The 18,968-nt window shown below is 37.1% G+C and overlaps 3 protein-coding genes and 1 long non-coding RNA gene across 4 annotated transcripts in view; 1 reads left to right on the top strand and 3 right to left on the bottom strand.

Moving 5' to 3' along the window:
• The window catches only part of LOC139127479 (uncharacterized), a 237,143-nt gene that overhangs the window by 155,716 nt on the left and 62,459 nt on the right, over nucleotides 1-18,968 (bottom strand). The window lies entirely within an intron of this gene.
• The window catches only part of LOC139127474 (uncharacterized), a 61,069-nt gene that overhangs the window by 34,287 nt on the left and 7,814 nt on the right, over nucleotides 1-18,968 (top strand). The window contains exon 2 of the mRNA XM_070693399.1: nucleotides 18,650-18,727. Coding sequence (XP_070549500.1) covers nucleotides 18,650-18,727 — 78 coding nt within the window. The remainder of the gene's footprint in view (nucleotides 1-18,649; nucleotides 18,728-18,968) is intronic.
• The window catches only part of LOC139127478 (uncharacterized), a 99,564-nt gene that overhangs the window by 11,285 nt on the left and 69,311 nt on the right, over nucleotides 1-18,968 (bottom strand). The window lies entirely within an intron of this gene.
• LOC139127475 (mRNA (2'-O-methyladenosine-N(6)-)-methyltransferase-like) overlaps nucleotides 12,954-18,968 on the bottom strand; it is a 33,192-nt gene continuing 27,177 nt past the window's right edge. The window contains exons 5-6 of the mRNA XM_070693400.1: nucleotides 17,626-17,671; nucleotides 12,954-16,824 (exon numbers count right to left, since the gene is read on the bottom strand). Of these exons, the coding sequence (XP_070549501.1) occupies nucleotides 16,797-16,824; nucleotides 17,626-17,671 (74 nt within the window). The 3' untranslated portion in view covers nucleotides 12,954-16,796. The remainder of the gene's footprint in view (nucleotides 16,825-17,625; nucleotides 17,672-18,968) is intronic.

Here is an 18,968-nt window from a genome sequence, read left to right on the forward strand (position 1 = left end):
ATTAATGATAGTCAACACGATGACTGTGACAGAGTAATGTCGGTAAATATGATATTACTAGTTTCCTGACAATAAGGAATAAATGTTACTGAGCTCGAGGTTGTCAGAATAGTGCCGCTTTTGAATTATCCGTCGTTATTTACTGGAAAAGACACGGTCGGGGATTAGCAATTATCCTTGCAAAGTTTATTCAAAACCCAAAAAGTTGTTTTCATTCACGATTTTCTTTCTACTCTTTAGTGCTGCGTATGCAAATAAAGTAGACATTTAAGACGTTGTAGTAAAACTATGACGAGAAAAGCATATATGCATGATTAAGCACGTCCTTCTTCATTTTGTTTGAATCGGGTCATCCGAAAAGAAAGACATCCCCAAAAATGTGTAAGCATACTAAATGATATGCACAAAAAGAAGTAATGGTCCACAAGCAGTAAATTGTTCATCGCTGGTACTGATTTCCGTCCTTGTTATACGAGAAAACGATGCAATTGTTTATATATCTAGCATAGTAGGGAGTGCAACCCCCCCCCCCCGAAAAAAAGAAACTTCCTATGACAGGACTAACAAAACCAAAAGGTCAAGTTTAAATAGCTTTCCCCTTTGTTAATATTACTACCAGTTTTCAATACCATATAGAATGATACTCACCGACAACATGCAGAGTGACATTTTCGGATGAAGATGGCGACCCTGGGAACAATTCATTAACAGCCTTGCAATAAATATTTTCACCGTTTTCTCTCTTTAATGACTTAATTGTAATACTATGTTCAGTTACATTTCCTCCAAAGACGCCAACACTGATATGTTCACTTTGATTGGCCGGTGATCGCAAAGGTTTGTTACCAAGATACCAGTGTATGGCAGCAGTCGGTTTGCTGCTACATGATGTACATTTAAATGTTATATAAGTACCCTCAAGAAATGAGTTTGTTGTGTTTCCCTTCGTTCCAGATATGTGTATCTTTGTTTTACAGCCTTCAGGAAGCCTTGGTGGAACTAAGGGATTTAAATTAAAAAATATTTCAAGTGAGAAAATATGAGTCATAAAGGGGCAAAAACTTAATGAAGGAAAATGATGTTCACTCTCAATGTTGGACCAACTTGTTAACCGCGTTCTTGGTTGCCATCGATATTCACTAACTTCGATTCGGCCATGGTAATACCTTCCTAAACATACGGCTCTCATTGAAACAAGAAATGGACATAATTCTTAGTGTTGAAAGATTTCGTCAACTCACATGTGGCCACAATGATTTCTCCTCTTGAAAAGACTTCATCTTCAGTAAAGTTTGGATTTTGTGTAGAACACTTTATATGCACGTCGTTATCGCCAGGTTGCATCAATATATTCAACTGTTGTGACGTCATAAAACCACCATTTTCACACTCAATCTCGATAACGTTTTCTAATGTAATGTTGTCGCTAATGCTATCAACAATACTACCATCGACATACCAATTCACTTCAGCTGCCGGATTGCTACAATTTGTGCAGCATGTCAATTCACAAACTCTCCGTATCGTTCCGTTGTGCGCCTTGACAATGTGGCAGCTATTGGTTTGACTGTAAAAAATGTGAGTGCTTCTGTACTGTTTTTTTCATTATAGGTAACTGATGCCTAATAATCCTAAAACAACAATCAAGAGGGAGATTGAAAATCAAGTTTGTCCGTGTGATTTAGAATGCAAAACTCCAGATGGCGATCCAGTGCAAATAAAAACTTTCTCTGAGAATTCCCCCCTTAACATAAATGTTCAAGAGTGAGTAGATATATAGTCAGATTACTCTTCAGACTGTATTAACTAAAAGGCTATTTTGTTCTTAAAACAACAGAGGTGTATTTCCCCGTTTTGTAAAGATCATTATGATTCCCTGTTCACTTCAAAGAAAATGCGTGCTTTTTAGCGAAAGCCCTTGAAGAAAGGCAAACTCAATTCGTACACTTACAGTTTATGTTGACAAATGTAGAACTGCTACCGTGCCAGTTCCCATCGACATCATAACATAACTTATTGGTTGCATGACAAGTGTACACTCCTCTGTGTATCCTTGTCACGTTCCGAACAATTAGGATTTGTCCAGGATGTGCACTCCCATCAGGCGCAGTCCATTCAATGTCAATAGCTTGTGTTATTAATTTGACATTGCAATACAGTTTAAGGTCTTGGCCTTCATTTATTTCGTATAAGATAGGTGTGCTGACGCTTGGCTTGTCTGTCAATCAAGAAGTTAACGATTTCAATATTTATAAGGTTAATCAACTCAGAGTTGTACGCAGAGAGGAACTACCAAACGGAGAGTAATCTCACCAAATTTAACATTTTTATCAGTCCCAACATAAGGGTAGCAACATAGTTGCCACTTACAATAAACCTTAAAAGGAAGCATTTACCTTGGCGTCCTGTCAATTATTTTGTAAAAATATGGACAACTATATGGACGTTATTTGAATTAAGGACTTAACCCAAAATATTTCAAAAGGGGGCTAATTAATTTCAAAGGTAATCCATAACATTTAACCTACATTCAAATTGAACCACGGTTATTCCACCATCTCGTCCTTCACTGCCATTGTAGAACGTGTGGTGACAATGCATGTATAGTTGTGAGGATTATTCGAATGTTCATCGATGCTATCAATGATAAGTGGATTATCTCTTGTGGCTGTTTCGTCATTCGGTGCTTTCCATTTCACCTGTGTATCAGATGGATTGCCCGGCGTGTATTCACAGTCTAATGCCTGATGAGTGCCATCCTTGACACATAAGTATGGTGGGACTTTTGCGACCGGTGAATCTATGAATTAATCGATAACAATATATATATATATATATATATATATATATATATATATATATATATATAATATATACACATCAAGTTTTTATGATATGTTCTCCTTCGCACTGGATATTTAATACCTCACACTAATGATATAAAAATATTTTATTTTATCATAGTATTATTATGTAGGTAATTATACATATTTATAAACTGGAATCTGCTAATCATACTTTGAAGTTTACTTTCGGTCCGGCCAGATACAACATTCATTTGAACAGATAAACACTTGCATACTCTGCCATGCATGGCGATTCCTGATAGCTATATCGCTTCTAAATTACAGACAGAATTGAAAGGAATGCTGGGGCGTAAAAGTTGAAAGGAAATTATAAAATGTTAATATAAGCGTTTCCCTTTGCATATACTATCAATTAAGTTAAAGCGGGTGTCCATGCAAATATGACAAAATTAAAGTAAGTGTCGATTTATTTATCTCCCAAGGATGTCGCTTCATTGTTTTGTTATGTGTTGTTCAATTTCTCCATGTCCTCATCTTGGATTAAAACATCAGTATAAACTTTGATTCAACTTCCATGAAAGGTTATCAGCATTATAAGAAAATAAAGAAGGGTAACACTGCACTTGAAAGTGGGCTGATTCGTAGGATGGTCAACAGATGCCGGATTTCCTGAGATCACTGAACGATTTTGGGGAAATTAAGGAGTATCTCCGCAATGTAAGGGCTGAACAATATCGACATCAAGTTTACAGACAAGGGTTTGAAGTAGAGATGCTTATGCGCCTTAATACAGAAAATCTGATAGAAGAAGATAACTGGGGTACGGTAAGCATTGACTAGCAGTATATTTATGAAAACACGAAGCAGGTAGCTGTCACTTACACTGTACATCCAATGTAATTATGTCTGTACAAACAAAGGGAGAGTTTGTACTTGTATGCTCAACTTTACAGCTAAAACTAGCACCATGGTCTTCCTTCTCTACTGTCACGTGTGTGATAACTGATTGTGATGGACTACCGTTACATTCTTGTTATCTCTCATCAAAACGAGCTTTGCTGACGCTGGTAAATTTGACTCTGTTTTGCATCCCAATGTTATACTACTCCCAACAATTACCTCGTTTCTTGGACCAATTTTTTCTTTTTTCAAACAACTTGGCTCGTTTGACCTTAAATAAATGAAGAAAAAGAGAGCAATAATCAATTATTACAGTTGAAGCTAATCAAATCATGGAGTACCGACACACACAGGTACACTGACACAGAGAGACACACACAATATATATATATATATATATATATATATATATATATATATATATATTATATATATATATATATATATATATATATATATATATATATATATATCACATGAACAGTCTTTTTACTTTTCGTTTGGAGTGGACGGATCAAAATTATTGCCAAAAATTGCATGATATTTTTTCACGATTTGTGTTTATATACCCGGATTATATTCTCATAACTAAAGCGGTCCGTCATCCAGGAGATATGCAAATGCCCTACAGGCACGTTCATTCATATACTGAGAGATGCCGTGACTTTTTAAAATATCACAGGTTTACGGCCTTTGCGAGCCCGAAAGATTTCGTTCGATGACATACAGCATGCTTGTGGGCACAACGCTGCCGTCACCGGTCTCCGTCGGTGTCAACTCGGCAATACCGATGTCGGCCGTCAATGTTTTAGTGTTACGGTCTTTGATGTTTGCAGTGACATATATATATATAGCCCGTAGTTACATCCAAATTTTGTTACTTGACGGAACCTCTGTTCTGTTGTCCAAAGTCACGTGTTTTATTCACCTTACCGACGGAATTTTCCTCCCCAGTGTTGACTTTTACAGAACAATTTCGTCTGTTTTCCTTCCTTTTTGATAGTGTCTACAGGTGTCACCGCCCCTGACATTGTATATAGCTTTTAGATCAAGTTTCTTTTCCTTGTAATTCGCCATACGGCAAAAATGTTAGAGTAACATATGAATATTAATACACGTGGCCCGAACCACCAAGAAACAACTTGTGTGTTGTTTGAGTCATATCTAACGACCTGTTTAGGAAAAGCTGTCATGTTCTCTTCAAAAAAGTTATTATTCGCAAGTTACTCACGTCCAGTCAACATTTGCCTTCGGGTGGAATATTTTTTGGCTCACTTTTTGTGCGTTTATACTACCCAAATTACGTTTGATTGTCAGGACATGCATAGTTAATCGAATAAAACAAATATTTAAGGATGTAATAGAAAATGAATAAGAAGTAATGCAGGCAATGTGTGAAATGAAAATGTCACTCATACCTATAACAGTGAGTACTGCATTCTTCTTTCCTAACCCAGGAACCAGGCACTGCCACACTCCATCGTGAGCTTTCGTTGTGTTCTTGATGAGTAAATTATTCTCACCATTGGATATGTCACCAGTGATGTCACAACATTCATCGAATGCCGAACCGTTTTGTACAACTATAGGGCCTGGCTGCTTAGGATCCATTATCCATATAATAACCGGGTGCTGCTCTCCATCTGTGTTGACTTTACAGAACAACGTCGTATGTTGTCCTTCCTTTGCGATAGTATCTACTGGTGTTACCGCCCATGACATTGACCCGTCGACTGAAAAAAAAACTACTAGTTCATGTTAGCAATGTGAATGGCATACAAACCTGCATGCAAAAAACACTCTCGGTGTAAAATGCTACGAAAGGAAGAAATGTAAACAGAGAGTGTTACTGTCAATGACTCACCTCTTTGTATGATAAACAGCATAGTCACTTGAATTATCCAAATTACCATTCCGTACTGGCTTCCCATGTTACTTTATCACTTTTAAAACTACAATGTAGTATCTCTACAGGAGAGGTGAAATATTAAAATTAAAAAAAAATACGTAAACAAATGACCAGATACCCCATGTATATTGTAATGTGACAATTATTTCTTAGCAACCTATGGCTACGGATAAATCTGGCATGTGCCCCATTGACAGTTGACTGAATCAAAACGGTATGTAAATATTTACCTAAGGGGAATGACTGTTTGAGAAAAAAGTCTCTGCGCTCCTTAGTTTTAGGTACTGTTCTCAAAAGCTTATGGTTCTGCAATTTCATTCTTTAAGAAACGTCTATCAGTGTATGTAAATTATCTGTGCATTCTCTAAAAAATTGATGTATTCAAACTTACGCGCGTTTCTTTAAAATTAAAATATTATAAAAGCTGAATGTTGTATTGTGGTACAATCACCATTCATTGTTTTTTCTAAAGATATTCTGAATAACTTAAAATGCAATAGTAGTTCACATTTCTTGGTCTCTGCATTAATATCATGTTACTGCCAGTAGAATATCTCTGCAGCTGGCGAACGTTTGCTGTTATTGTAGTCATTCTATCCAATTTTATGACACAAATATAAGATAAGACATAAGAAAAAATCATTGCTATTGAGAATCATTTCTGAATGAGTATATTGAATTTAGATTACTGGCTTTTAAACCTGAAGTTTCTCAGTATGATACTGTCATTTGTTTGTAAATATTGCGAACCTTCCTGAATGTAAAATAACAGTAATATGTAGAAAATAAATAAAATATGTAAATCCTATCGGACGTCATTTAATAACAAGAGACTATATTATAGTTCAGTGGTTTTTACTATTTTATTGACATAATTAGTTTTAATGTTTTCCCTGTCGTAGGAGAATACTCAGTCGCTTTGATAGTGTGATCACCCTGCCAAGATATCAATACGCAATGAAATAAATGTTTTCTTTTGGGTTTTTTTTTGTTTTTTATAAATCAATATCAAATCATAAATAACAATTGCAAACACGACTGGGTCAAAGTTGACACGTAACATGATAATAGAAAGTTTGGGAGATGATGGTGGCTGCCTGAGGAAAAACATTACCCATTAACATCATCAGGTAACGGTGAAATCATACTTTGCTGTAGCACATACTGCTAGTCACATATACATGAAGACCATCTTAGAATATAATTACTGTTATATGCTCGAAGTGAATTTAATAGCATAATATTGAAATGTTCATAATGACACTAAATTGATTTAATATCGCAGACCTTGCGTACGTTTGTGACTGTTTTCAGATTTCTGGAATGCAAGATACAATGTGGCAATATTTCAGCGTTACTGATGTTAACCCTGGTTGTTTGAGCTTGATTTATCGTCAATTTAAACAGTCGACAAGACTTTGTAAATCGTACACATATTTTAAGGGCGATCTTTTAGATTAAAATGTGTCCGTTTGGCAAAAACGGTCAGAGTTATATGGTCCTGATAATATTTACGGCCTTGGTACGGGTTCTGTGGACCGAGCGAGGTTGTATGGCGAAAGGGTCCAAACATGCTAAGGCCGTACGCCGTTGGACCGAGATATGTCGGACCTAATTTGCTCTGGCAAAATATGCCTGTGTGAACCAGTTTATTGACGCATATAGTGTCATGTTAGATGCATACAGGTTGATTTTTTCATGTAAAACATTAGACAGACGCTAAAATTGAAAAATATTAAAAACTTACCGGTAATGAGTCTTACCGCGAGGTATGTTTATAAAAAGTTTCTGGACAGTAAACACTCATGCACTAGCCCAAACTTCAAATCGCGACTCTAGCGTGATATGTCAGTATTATTATAACCTCTGCTCTAACCTCTCGTATTTTGTATGTTTGTTGGACTATAAATCTCGTTTATATACGGTGCAAAATTATCGAATCATAACAATGCACTATGGTAGGTATATCGACGTTGTTAAATTAAAGAGACGACAGCTTTGCGTTTCCTTATTGTTCGTTTTACGTTTTTGTATTTATTGTTATATTGAAATATACGCCATGCAAATATTTTGTAGAAGACAAAGGCTGATATCTTTTGAATAGGTCAGCAGGCAAAGCATGTCTTCAACAAAGAACACATTTAAAAGAATCCAAGAGGAACGCCAACTCTGTTTCGTATATTTTTCCGTAAACTTTTACTGTAGCGAAGTAAACGCCTTTGACCAGGTAAAGAGAGTTTTCATTCGCCGTTTTTCCATGAATAATTATGTATGATTTCTGTGCATACTTTAAGTTTATCTTGAGACAGACAGCAAGAAAAATAAACGTCAGAAGGTAGCAACGTCGTTGAAGTAATATAACATCTTACCGACTAAATTCCCAGGTAACCATCGTCAGAATATCACACAAGGCGTTGGTCCCTACAAGAAGTTGGTCCTCAAGGCTTCGAACGGGTACTTTAAAATGTTCTCCAAAGGCATTGATTATTCTATCGTAGTGGTTAATGTTATATTGGAATTTAAATGAAACCGCTGGAAACTGGTTCTTTCTCCGCTGTTCACGTAGGTACGAACATTTCCATTATAATTCATTTGTGCGTGACTGAATTCTGTAACCTTGTTACTAAGTTGAAGAATAAGCCAGACATCCTCGCTAGGTTATTTAATTTAATCATTGGAAGTAGCAACGGAGACCACACCTCCAAAGACAATTTCCACTGCTCAGCCGATAGTCACCTGGGCATCAGACTAAATAAACATGATTTAAGTTGGCCGTCCAATTGTTTGGCCTCATCGCACAATGCAGACATGCAATATGTGAAACTTTTTCATTGGTTTGTTTTCTCTCGTTGAAAATGTTATTCACATTACTACAAGCCTGTGGATACTCGTCACAAATCAGTTTGCTAAACTCGACGCTGCGTGTGACACTCGGTTTTGCTGGAATTTACAGAAAATAGATGTAGAGAGATCAACTGAAGCGTTAAAGTGTATATCTCACCTTTTTTTTTGGTCTGAACTTAATCGAATTGCATTAAACAATACTCATTATTTCGAAAATCCATAACATTGTAGTGGCAACTATTTCAATAGTAGTTTATTTCACTGTTAAAGTTGTGACGTCCGAGTTCAGGTTCGCCGCGTATTGGTCACATGGCGTGACGTCAGATGTGGCTAACATGTGGGAGCACTGCCCTCAGAGCAATAGTCAACACATTGGGTACCAACTTCGAGAAGATCTCAGATAGTTGGTATGATGAAAAGATGTGCTGTTTGGGGCTGCAACAACACGAACCAGGATGGTTTTAGTTTACATTTGTGCCGTTAATTTGATGTTGACCTAGAGGTATTTCCATGACAGCATGGCAGAGTTGTGTGTAATGTGAGTGTTATACCAGCAGCCGACACCCCATGCCGAGCTTGGTCAACCACTGTGTAAGCTTACTGTACAGGAATAGTATGCCAAGACATGGAGCCGACCCACCCAGGATATTCTTTAAATGAGACTTAACCCTTTAGTAGCTCACTAAACTACTCTACATGATGAACAGTACTACACATTATTACGCCCAGAATACTACTGCTACTAAGTCTGTTCATCTACAGCACTGACACAAAACGTGAGAGTATATGGCGAGAATATTAGAAATGATGCGTATTGAAAGGGTCAAATCAGTGTCACCTCAGTTAATCATTGCATTGTGTAAAGTTTGCACTTTTTCCAAGGCTCTATATACAGTCGTTTAGGTCTGCTATTTGCATCATTAATTACAAAACTGTAGTATATATAAAGAACCAAGCAAGGGCGAGTTCACCGTTTGGCAAGATCCAGAGTATGGAGCATGCAACAGGGCCCTGACTGGACAACCGACAATTCTTAATCGACCTTCTGATGGACTGCGACTGCAGGCTGTCCGTTTTGAGGGTTGGAACCATCTTCAGTTCGTATGTTTGGGTAAGCAAGAAAAAGCGTCTTACGCTGTCAAATCATGATCGAAAATGTCCTCTTCCATTAGAAATATCAACGATGGGATTTTACCAATTTATCGGCAATAAATCACAACGTGGGTTTGCGGCCATATCTGCTCTAAATATTTCCGTGCGTTGTTGTCTGACTAGACTAGCACCTGATTTGGGGCATATAAATATCAAAACAAAATAAACTGAATGAATTGGAATAGAATCAACCGAGTGTCACGTTTGTGGTTAAGTGACATTGAATAAATGTACTCTGGTTGGCCCATGTGTTGATCGGGGGGGGGGGGGGAGTTTCAACTCGATGGCCTTGGCCGGCTGTAACTTGTGCCGCGCGCCAAGACAAATAGAGCCAAGCGACCGGGATTAGCCTGGTATCTCAGGTTTTTTTTTTATTCATGTGCTCGAGGAAAGCACAGGATCAATCTAACGGGCAGTATGGCCTTATAAGAAAGTACTATTCTGCTCTAATAACTTTGTAAAGAATAGGGCAGGTAGATCGAAAATTTGCTAGATTTATTGTGAAGCTGTGGATTGTTTGCGTTCACATACTCTACTATATAGCGGCCGGCCTTTCTATGGAGACATTTCACGCTGAGTGAACTGAAGCTCAAAGTCTACGCTCACAATGTTTCCGAGGGAATCATTTTCAACAGTAACATTAGACTCTTCATCAGTGGCTACCCTCTAAATTAAGGTTCCAAGACAAGAAATTGACATTTTAAATATAACAATACTCTGGTGGTAAATGAGCTCTGAACCCCCCCCCCTAAATTAAACATTTTCTGAAAGCCTAGATACAGGGGAACATTTTCGTAACCACAGTGTCACCACTGGTTACATAGCTATCACGTGACATGTAATTTGCGTCACCTTTCAAAAATCTTTTTTCCCTATGTCTCAATACTTCAAAATATCAGACTCAAACTTGTTGGAGTGCAAGCTGTCATAACGCTCTTCAAAGTGTGTCGCAGTTTATTTATATATTGCTTAGCTTTTTGGAGCATAATTTGAAAGAAATCAATCAGGGTTAAATCACCGCTCTGGTAGTATTTCTGGCAAAACAATAGTGTAAGAAGGTTAAAAACACACTTTGGAAGATCCTTAGGACAGCTTGCACTCACACGAATTTCAGCCACATATCTCAAAGCATTGAAACAAAGCTTACGGAAAACCGATTTTTGAAAGGTTACGCAAATTACCTGTCACGTGATAGTTATGTAAACAATGGTGACATTATTGTAACCGAAATGTTTCCCACTATCTAGGCTTTTCGAAAATATATACTTAACAGGGGTTTTGCGCTTAAAAACCACTAGAGAATTGTTAGCTTAAAAAGGTCAATTTCTTCTTTGGAACCTTAATAAGTCCAAAGGGATTCTATTGTAGAATTGATTGTCACTTTTGTAATTATAGCCAGAACTTGAGATGAATTCCATTCTGCAATTGTGTGTATATCTTCTCCGTTCTACACTCTCGAACGTCACTTCAGACGTCACGGAAATGGACGCGGTCCTAACGTAGGTTTTGTCGTGAAGCCATGAACATTTTTTCCTATCACAATTATTTATCGAGGTGAAAAAGGAAAGTTAAACCACTTTTAAGTTTCGAAATAGTATTACTATTTATTGACGAACAACAAAGAAAATGTTTTCCAGGTGAGATATACCCCTTTAAGTTTACTTCATATTACCAGCAGCTAGTTGCGTACGGTTTGTTTGCACATTTGGTGGAGACAACTCAACCATATCTTGTAGCCGAATAATCAAATTCATTGACCGACATCAGTCCGGGTTATGTCCATAGAGAGGATATTACGATTGACCAATCAGCGAACCTGCCGCCGCCAACGTCATGAATAATTAACCATGCAAACCTTGGCTCGCAGATTGCAATGAGTTCGGAACTTTGGGCCAGATTTCACCCTTTATTTTTAGCACTAGGTAGTTTTTAGATGTAGATGTTACGCACAATGTTCAGTACGGTCGAGATGGCGACTGACACAGGTGGTTATTACATCGAAAATTACTTCTTTGGATGGTTTTCCTGGCCAGGTACCGCTCCTAGAAATCAGGATTTGACCCTTGTAAATTTACAGCAAGTTATTTGTCGCCAAATATCGCCTATTTTTGGTCAAATTTTAATTTAACCTTTCCATCTGTAGCATGGAGAATGTTTCAAGCTTTGCAACGATGGGTCAACTGTTCTTGTCAATGATCGGAGCACGATGGAGCACGATTTTTTTCGATCACCATGCATTTCCCAGTACGATTGACCCTTCGCTCAAAAAACGCGCGCCGGATCAATCGCCGAGAAGTTAACCAAAAGCTGGTAAAGAGTACGAAAAACGTCCAATAACTCTTTTTCGAACATGGTCTAGGGTATAGAAACTCAGAAAACTATTCCTGAAGAAATCCGTACAAAATTTAACACGGTAGAACGTCGCAAATCGACTTGACACTTTCGAGTAGCCAACATTCTCACTCGATCGGTCACGGATATTACCCGGCTGGTCATTGATCTATTACTTAATGCGTGCTGAAAGTGCATCCACTGTGGAGGCCAAACAACCGAACAATTTATTGTCACTTTTGTTAAGCCGCAAACTAAACTATTCACAACGTAGATACATTTAGAAATGTTTTCGGCACAAGCTGTCCATCAACTACAAAATTCACGAACCATTATCTTGTTAACTAAGTGTCATAAGGTTCGTCCACAAGTAACATACTTGTCTTTAGTAGTAAATACGGCTGTAGCTATCTAACAAGTTCATACATTAACGGAATGCTTCGTTAACATATCCGATGATGTATGTGGATCAGTTGAAATATTTAAAATATGACGCTGCACAAGCACTATCACACTGTTTGATGGAAAACACAAGTTGTAAAGAAGTGTTTATAATTTTTCAACAATCGCCCATTATTTACCCATTTTTATTTTTCCTCTTGTCGCCCTGTTGCTTTTCTTTTCAAACTTCCTCGTGTCAATTTTACCTGACAGCTTTGCATTGAGATTCTTTAAGAAAATCCGGAAGAGATAGTTAGGGACGTAAAAAAACTATGGTCAAAATATGCAGACGTCATGTTTGTGCTACTAAAGTGATTATAAGAAGAAGTATTGTCGATATCATATAGCATTCTTGTGATGAGTCTGTAATTTTATTGACTTTAACAATTTTTAAAGTACACACAAAGGCACTGGCGAGTTTATCTTGACACATTTTAATTATTGAACAAAAATTACTCGTTTACACTAAATGTTTTTTTTTGATATCTGTATATAGTTCTCTTAAAGATATGATGAATCAGATAGAATTCGAATACAAATCTTAATTATAGGTTAAAAACATACGCTGGAAAAATAAGAAGTGTATACATTTATTGTGAATACGATTCGAAGTAAGTTGGGAGATTTTAATCTTTTAATCGCTCAAATTTCTCAAAAGTGTGGGGTGCCCTTTAGCTAAAAGTTGCAATATTACAAATGAGCCATACAAAACAAGTAAGTTGCAAAAACAAAGTAGATAAAAATACATTTCCAGATTAAACCAACATTTTAGAGTATCCAATTATCCCAAATTAGTTCGGATCGGGTTTGTGGTAAATTTTCAATACAGACGTATAGAGAATGTAATGTTATCTCTGTAACGTCAAAGTAAACTTTACATTTATCTAAAACAGTAATTTCTAAGTCTGAATTCTACTAGCTGTTATCATGACATAACGTAACAGGAAAGTTGTCATTAATTTTACCGAGAATATGACGAAAACGAGCAATATTTGTCATAGAGTGTAGTGCTGCATTATCAGTGCTTTAATAATATTATGCCTCATGCAGACTTACATGTATTGTTTTACTTAGTTAAACGCAATGGGCTATATGTTTATGTGTATATGTGTCTGTCTAGTTCCAATGCTGCATTCGTTAACGAACGATCGTGTTTTTGCATAATGTTGAGATCCAGTGTATTTCAAGTACAAAACTATGGCTAAGTGATTCATTCGTAAGTTCTGAGGTGGTATCAACGCTTTGTTTCAATTATATTTTTCGTCGACCATCCAAAATTGTAACTCTAAAGACCTTCTAATAGTAGACTTGCTGCAGTATATATGACTTAATATAGTGTGATTTTTATGACCATATACTTTGTAATCTTCTCCACACGATAAACTTCTAAAATGCACCTAGAATAAAAATAATTACCCTGGCAGTGTCATAATAAGGAGTATAAGAAGCATATGTACTTTGTGTTAAAATTAATTCTTCATCAAGATTGAACATTATCAAATAGCAATCTCAACAAGCACCTAACTAGCGTGGTATCCAGACTACGGCTTATTCTTAAAGAGGCACTCCCACTTGGTAACATTTTAAAACACGTGTTTTTAATGCCAACAGTCGAAATTTGAGATGGCGACTGCGCGCGCATAGCGAGATATCTATAAAAAAATTGTCATTTCCCGAGCATATTTTTCACATCCCAAGTTTTATTACGATCCGTGTTGTTGTCTGATTGCGATCTAGGAGTCCAAATAAGTTCGAACGACGCATATTTACCTCCCACTGCGAAGCTTTAGGCCTATATACAACATTCTGCCTTCACTTGAGGTAAGCTTTTTTAAAACTTCTCCTTAGTTTTTGTCGTTTTCATTATTCTCAATCAGTTCTATTATATTTTTAACCAATACCACATAGATATCAGTTTTTACGTGTAAAATATTAGCCGCCTCTGATGACTACATTTTGTCGTCTGCCACACAGTTGCGCGTGGTTCGATACAAAGCGGCCGCCGCGTGGTATGCGTGCATAACACGCGGCAGCCGCTATGTATCAACCGCATGTATCTGTGCTAGTCACCTATGCGAATTCTGGTGGAATCAGCAAACTTTGTTTTCCGTTTTTTCTCCGAGTCAGTAAGACTCGGCTTTCCCCTACGGGGCATGACCGATCACCGACGCGAGTGGTACTGTGGCGTACAGCAGCGTTAGCGTAGACTCGTACTCCATAGCTTAGTTGACAATGGCCCCAGTGCCGAACGTTCGATGTTCGGAAGCTGAATTTAGGTGGGCCACCGGAATTCAAACTTTTACTTTTTTGAGGACATGTTTTTATAGATATCTCGTGATCCGCGCGCAGTCGCCACGTCAAATATCGACCGTTGGCATCAAATTAAAAAAAAATGTTACAAAGTGGGAGTGCCACTTTAAGTATAGAGTAATACCAATAAAAAGACTTCCCTTGGCAGTGTCATAATAAGAAATATAAGAAGCATTTGTGTTAAAATCAATTCAATTTTCAATCAAGAATAAACATTATCATATAAAAATCTCGACAAGCACCTAACTAGTATGATATCTAGAGTGCTGCGTATTCTTAATCAAATAGTCATACCAATGAAAAGGGTATATATTATTTCTGATAACACATTTCGTATGTATAAATACATAACATCAAACAATCTCAGTAAATACCTAACTAGTATGACATTGAAATTCTACTTATTCTGAGTCACATCGTAATACTCCCTAAGATTAAGGGCACTGTCGGTCGTATGTGGTGCATGGGGTCAACAACTTTGTTATCACAAGGGATTACATATCTGATGCAAGCAGTATCACTTATTAATATCTCTGTCACTTACTAAATCCTTCGACAATACAACTATTGAAACTAGACCTATTTTACCTAGATGATTGATTTTAGAGGAAATATTTTGTTAAAATAGATACTTAACTTTCGCTTATAATAAATGAGTTAAAATAAACTTCTGAATATAAGCATAAACTTAATAAAGCCTTTATACTTTTATCTCCCATAACGCCTTGGTATCAAAATTGGCCTTCTCATCATGTGCATTTTACAGGGACACTTTGTATAATAACTTGTATTGACCAATGCAGATCATGAGAAAATCTGCTTGCACAATTCGACATGTGGCAGCTTTTTCACTCTTAAAAGTAATTTGTTTCTGGTTTTCGTTGTATCAGCGCGAGCAGTCAGTCGTTCATTGCCTCCCATGCTTGTATATGAAAATTAGCGACTTCATGGAAATAAAAAAAATTACATAAACTGAGTCAACGAGTACAATTTTGCATTCAAACGCAAAACAGTCTGAACATTATGCATCTCTTGAAAACACCTTATTTTCAAGAGAACAAAATAGTAGTCACCGAAATAAACAGTAATACATCACACATAAATAGTAATACAGCCGTCATTAATTACGGCATGGGGGTCAGAGAGATCAGATCAAAAATGTAAAGCGACAAGGGGTTGTTCAATATGTGAACAGGAAGAAGGGTGAGCTACTCATTTTGTCGAAGCGTTTAGTGCGGTTATGAAATGATACAAAAAGTAGAAAAGAATGAAATACACATTTGGTTATTATAAGTTATAAATGGTACAATTTCATAAAAAAACATGGTACAAATTGCAAAAACACTTACTAAATGAGCAATTTGTCAGTATTTTCTGATAAATAAATCGGTATACTTGCCTGAACAAGCATGAGAAACACCTAGATTCTCCCTTCTCTAGGTACTGATTATTTGTGCAAATGTGTACAGAAAGCTAACGATATACAAAGTATATAAACGTGTGACTGCTCGATAACAAACCAAACTTTTATTGCGAGAAAATAATTTGTCATTGTGCAAAAAACCCGAGCTATAGAGATTTTTCTTATCTTTCAAATAAATGCTAATTTATGATTATGACTCTGAATTTCCTTTTTCTTTTTTTTTTCTTTTTTTTTTTTTTTTTTTTTTTTTTGGTTTTACCTATTTTCAGCCGTCATGACTCAATCTAGTAGGGTAAACCAGCATTTGAAAGGTCTTTGCTATAATTGCTGTATTTTTTATTAAATTTTATATTAAACTTTCAAAGTTGCGGAGCGGGCAGTCAAAAATTCTGTGTTAGAGGGGTACTCAAATTCACTATTGTTTGGCAGGGGGTTACTCGAAAGTTCAGAATCTCCTTTGATATTCCTCTGACCCCCAAGCGTTAAATAATGACGACACCCCCCCCCAAGCATAAAACTTTCTGAAAACTATCAAATGTAAAATCAATCATCACTGATGGCAGTGCGTTGTCTTGAAGAGGTCGAATTCAATCCTCAGCTTGTACGGTTTAATAACACGTATCACTTAAAGCTGTGCATCTGAAGAATGTCTGGTACGCATGAACGTCGATTCGTCAGTTTAGTTGACGTCGCGAGTTTTATTCTTTCTGCATTTCCAAAGAAAAATCTTCAATTAGAATACAACATTCAGTACGTTGTATTTGGTGCGTGCTTTTCTGAAAGACACAACATTATAACCACAAGGCATTGCAACAGATGTTGAAGTGAAATTCTAGTGACAATAAAAGCATATATTAAGAAGGAGAAAAGGGGTAGTTAGAACTGAATGTCGTGGTTGATATAAATGGTAGTGCAATTTGTATATATGCTCGGATGACTCACAGTCCCTTGAGAGGGACCGTGGTTTACTTGTAGGTGTCCGTCAACGTAACATAAAATGTTCTGAGTAAACCTACAATTAATAAAAATCTTTGCAAAAATATTTTTGATGTAAGATTTACAAGGGCTTCGCGAAATGTGCCTAACTTCAAGGTCAAAAGCGACATTAGCAATATGTAGTAATGTCTTAAAATGGGTCTGCCCCTTTCGATAAGGGTCTTGCAGCACCACTGGGAAGCTGTTCAAATATGTCATTCGTAAAAATATTGAAGTATCATAACAACATGGATTTGATATATCACGAAAAGAATAATTAGTTGTCAAATATTTGAGCATACACAAATCAATCCTTACATTTTTCCAGATCCAGTTTTAGTGCCATCACAGTCCATTGAGCCCTGTTAATTTTTTAAGTCATTCATCTCCTCATGTAATCGAAGATGTTTGAGAATTACTACTGCAAATCGAATGATCATTTTAAAATTTAGGAAGTAGCTGCTCAGATGTGTTTCTTTGTTTAAAATTATCAAAACCAGCAGCGACAGGTTATGGACAAATTAATACAGTACCTTTTTCCACTATGATCACGTCTTCTCTTTATGTACCTGTATATGCCTGTTGACAAAATGTTGATGATGACTGTTGTCAACTTTTGATAGAAATTGACACTTTACTCCATTATGCATGATCGTGGTAAGTATATAACACAGTCCAAGAATATTGAAAAATACTTTGCCATGTGTCTTTGAATGTGGACAGACACAATATGAGTTCTACGGTAACGAGATTTTAGTGGTTAATGAATCACAGATGCGTTAAAAGTTTAATATTTTGCGTTTGATTTCAGCACCATCTGCGCAATATTTCCATTGTCAAGATAAAGACACATTATAGGAACTGCGTTTTTGTTGGTAATACCTTAAGGTAGGCGATCGTAGGCACTAAACAATTCGTGACAAAATAACTTCGAATAAAGCTCGGTATAAATGCAGCATGCAATAGTTTCTACCTAGTCTGTATGAGTTAGAGGCCCGTAAGTGATTCGTAAGTCGATGTTAAACTTGTTTGAGTAGTGATGGCCGTTGGATAGTCCACACATCTCGCAAAATGCGAGAGTTCAAAATCTCGCGAGACTTGTGGACTATAAATTTGGGAGTTGGTCCATGCAAAGATGCCCCCCCCCCCCGGAACCTCCTGAACCCCAAAGTCCCCCCTGGCTCAGTGAGAATATACAACGTCAACGCACCCCACTTTGATTGGTTTATGCAAATGAGGCAAGACTATAAGTAGCAGGGCAATGCCAGGGCCACCGTCGCATTTCTGTATGTCAGCCTCGTTGATGCAGCACTGATCACTGTTGGATCCACTCTCCGTTGGTGTGGCTCCTCCGTCAACCTTACCATGGATGATAAGGAGTGGGACGATTTGTGTTTGACCAATTCTGAGTTGGATGAGGTGTTTGGGTGGGCTGACCAGTACTTTGGTTATACCGTAAGTGATACATTTTTTTTAATTTTTTTCTAAATTTTCTTACAGTCCATCATATGTATGTATATCTCATATCGTTTCTGAATTTTTTTTTTACCTCTACAGAATGCGTCGACTTTGCAGCCATGCTATGGTACAGCCAATGGTCAACCCCTGTATGCTCCACAGAATGACGATCTTAATGTGAGTACCTTTATATATTGATTTGAAGCAAGTACATGCTCTAGTCTCCCCCCCGCCGCCCCCTACCCCATCCGTTTCAAAAACAAGTTAGCTATGTTCACCTGAGAGGGGGAAAATGACATTCTCAGTTGCTGAGGTTGGATAGCACGTACACAGCTCATGACATGTCTGGTGCATGCACTCTCTGACTGTGCCTGTCTGTCACAGTTCACGCCGATGACCTGTTTGTGTTACTTGCTAC

Source organism: Ptychodera flava, unplaced genomic scaffold, assembly GCF_041260155.1.
Source record: "Ptychodera flava strain L36383 unplaced genomic scaffold, AS_Pfla_20210202 Scaffold_32__1_contigs__length_2955704_pilon, whole genome shotgun sequence".
NCBI lineage: Eukaryota > Metazoa > Hemichordata > Enteropneusta > Ptychoderidae > Ptychodera > Ptychodera flava.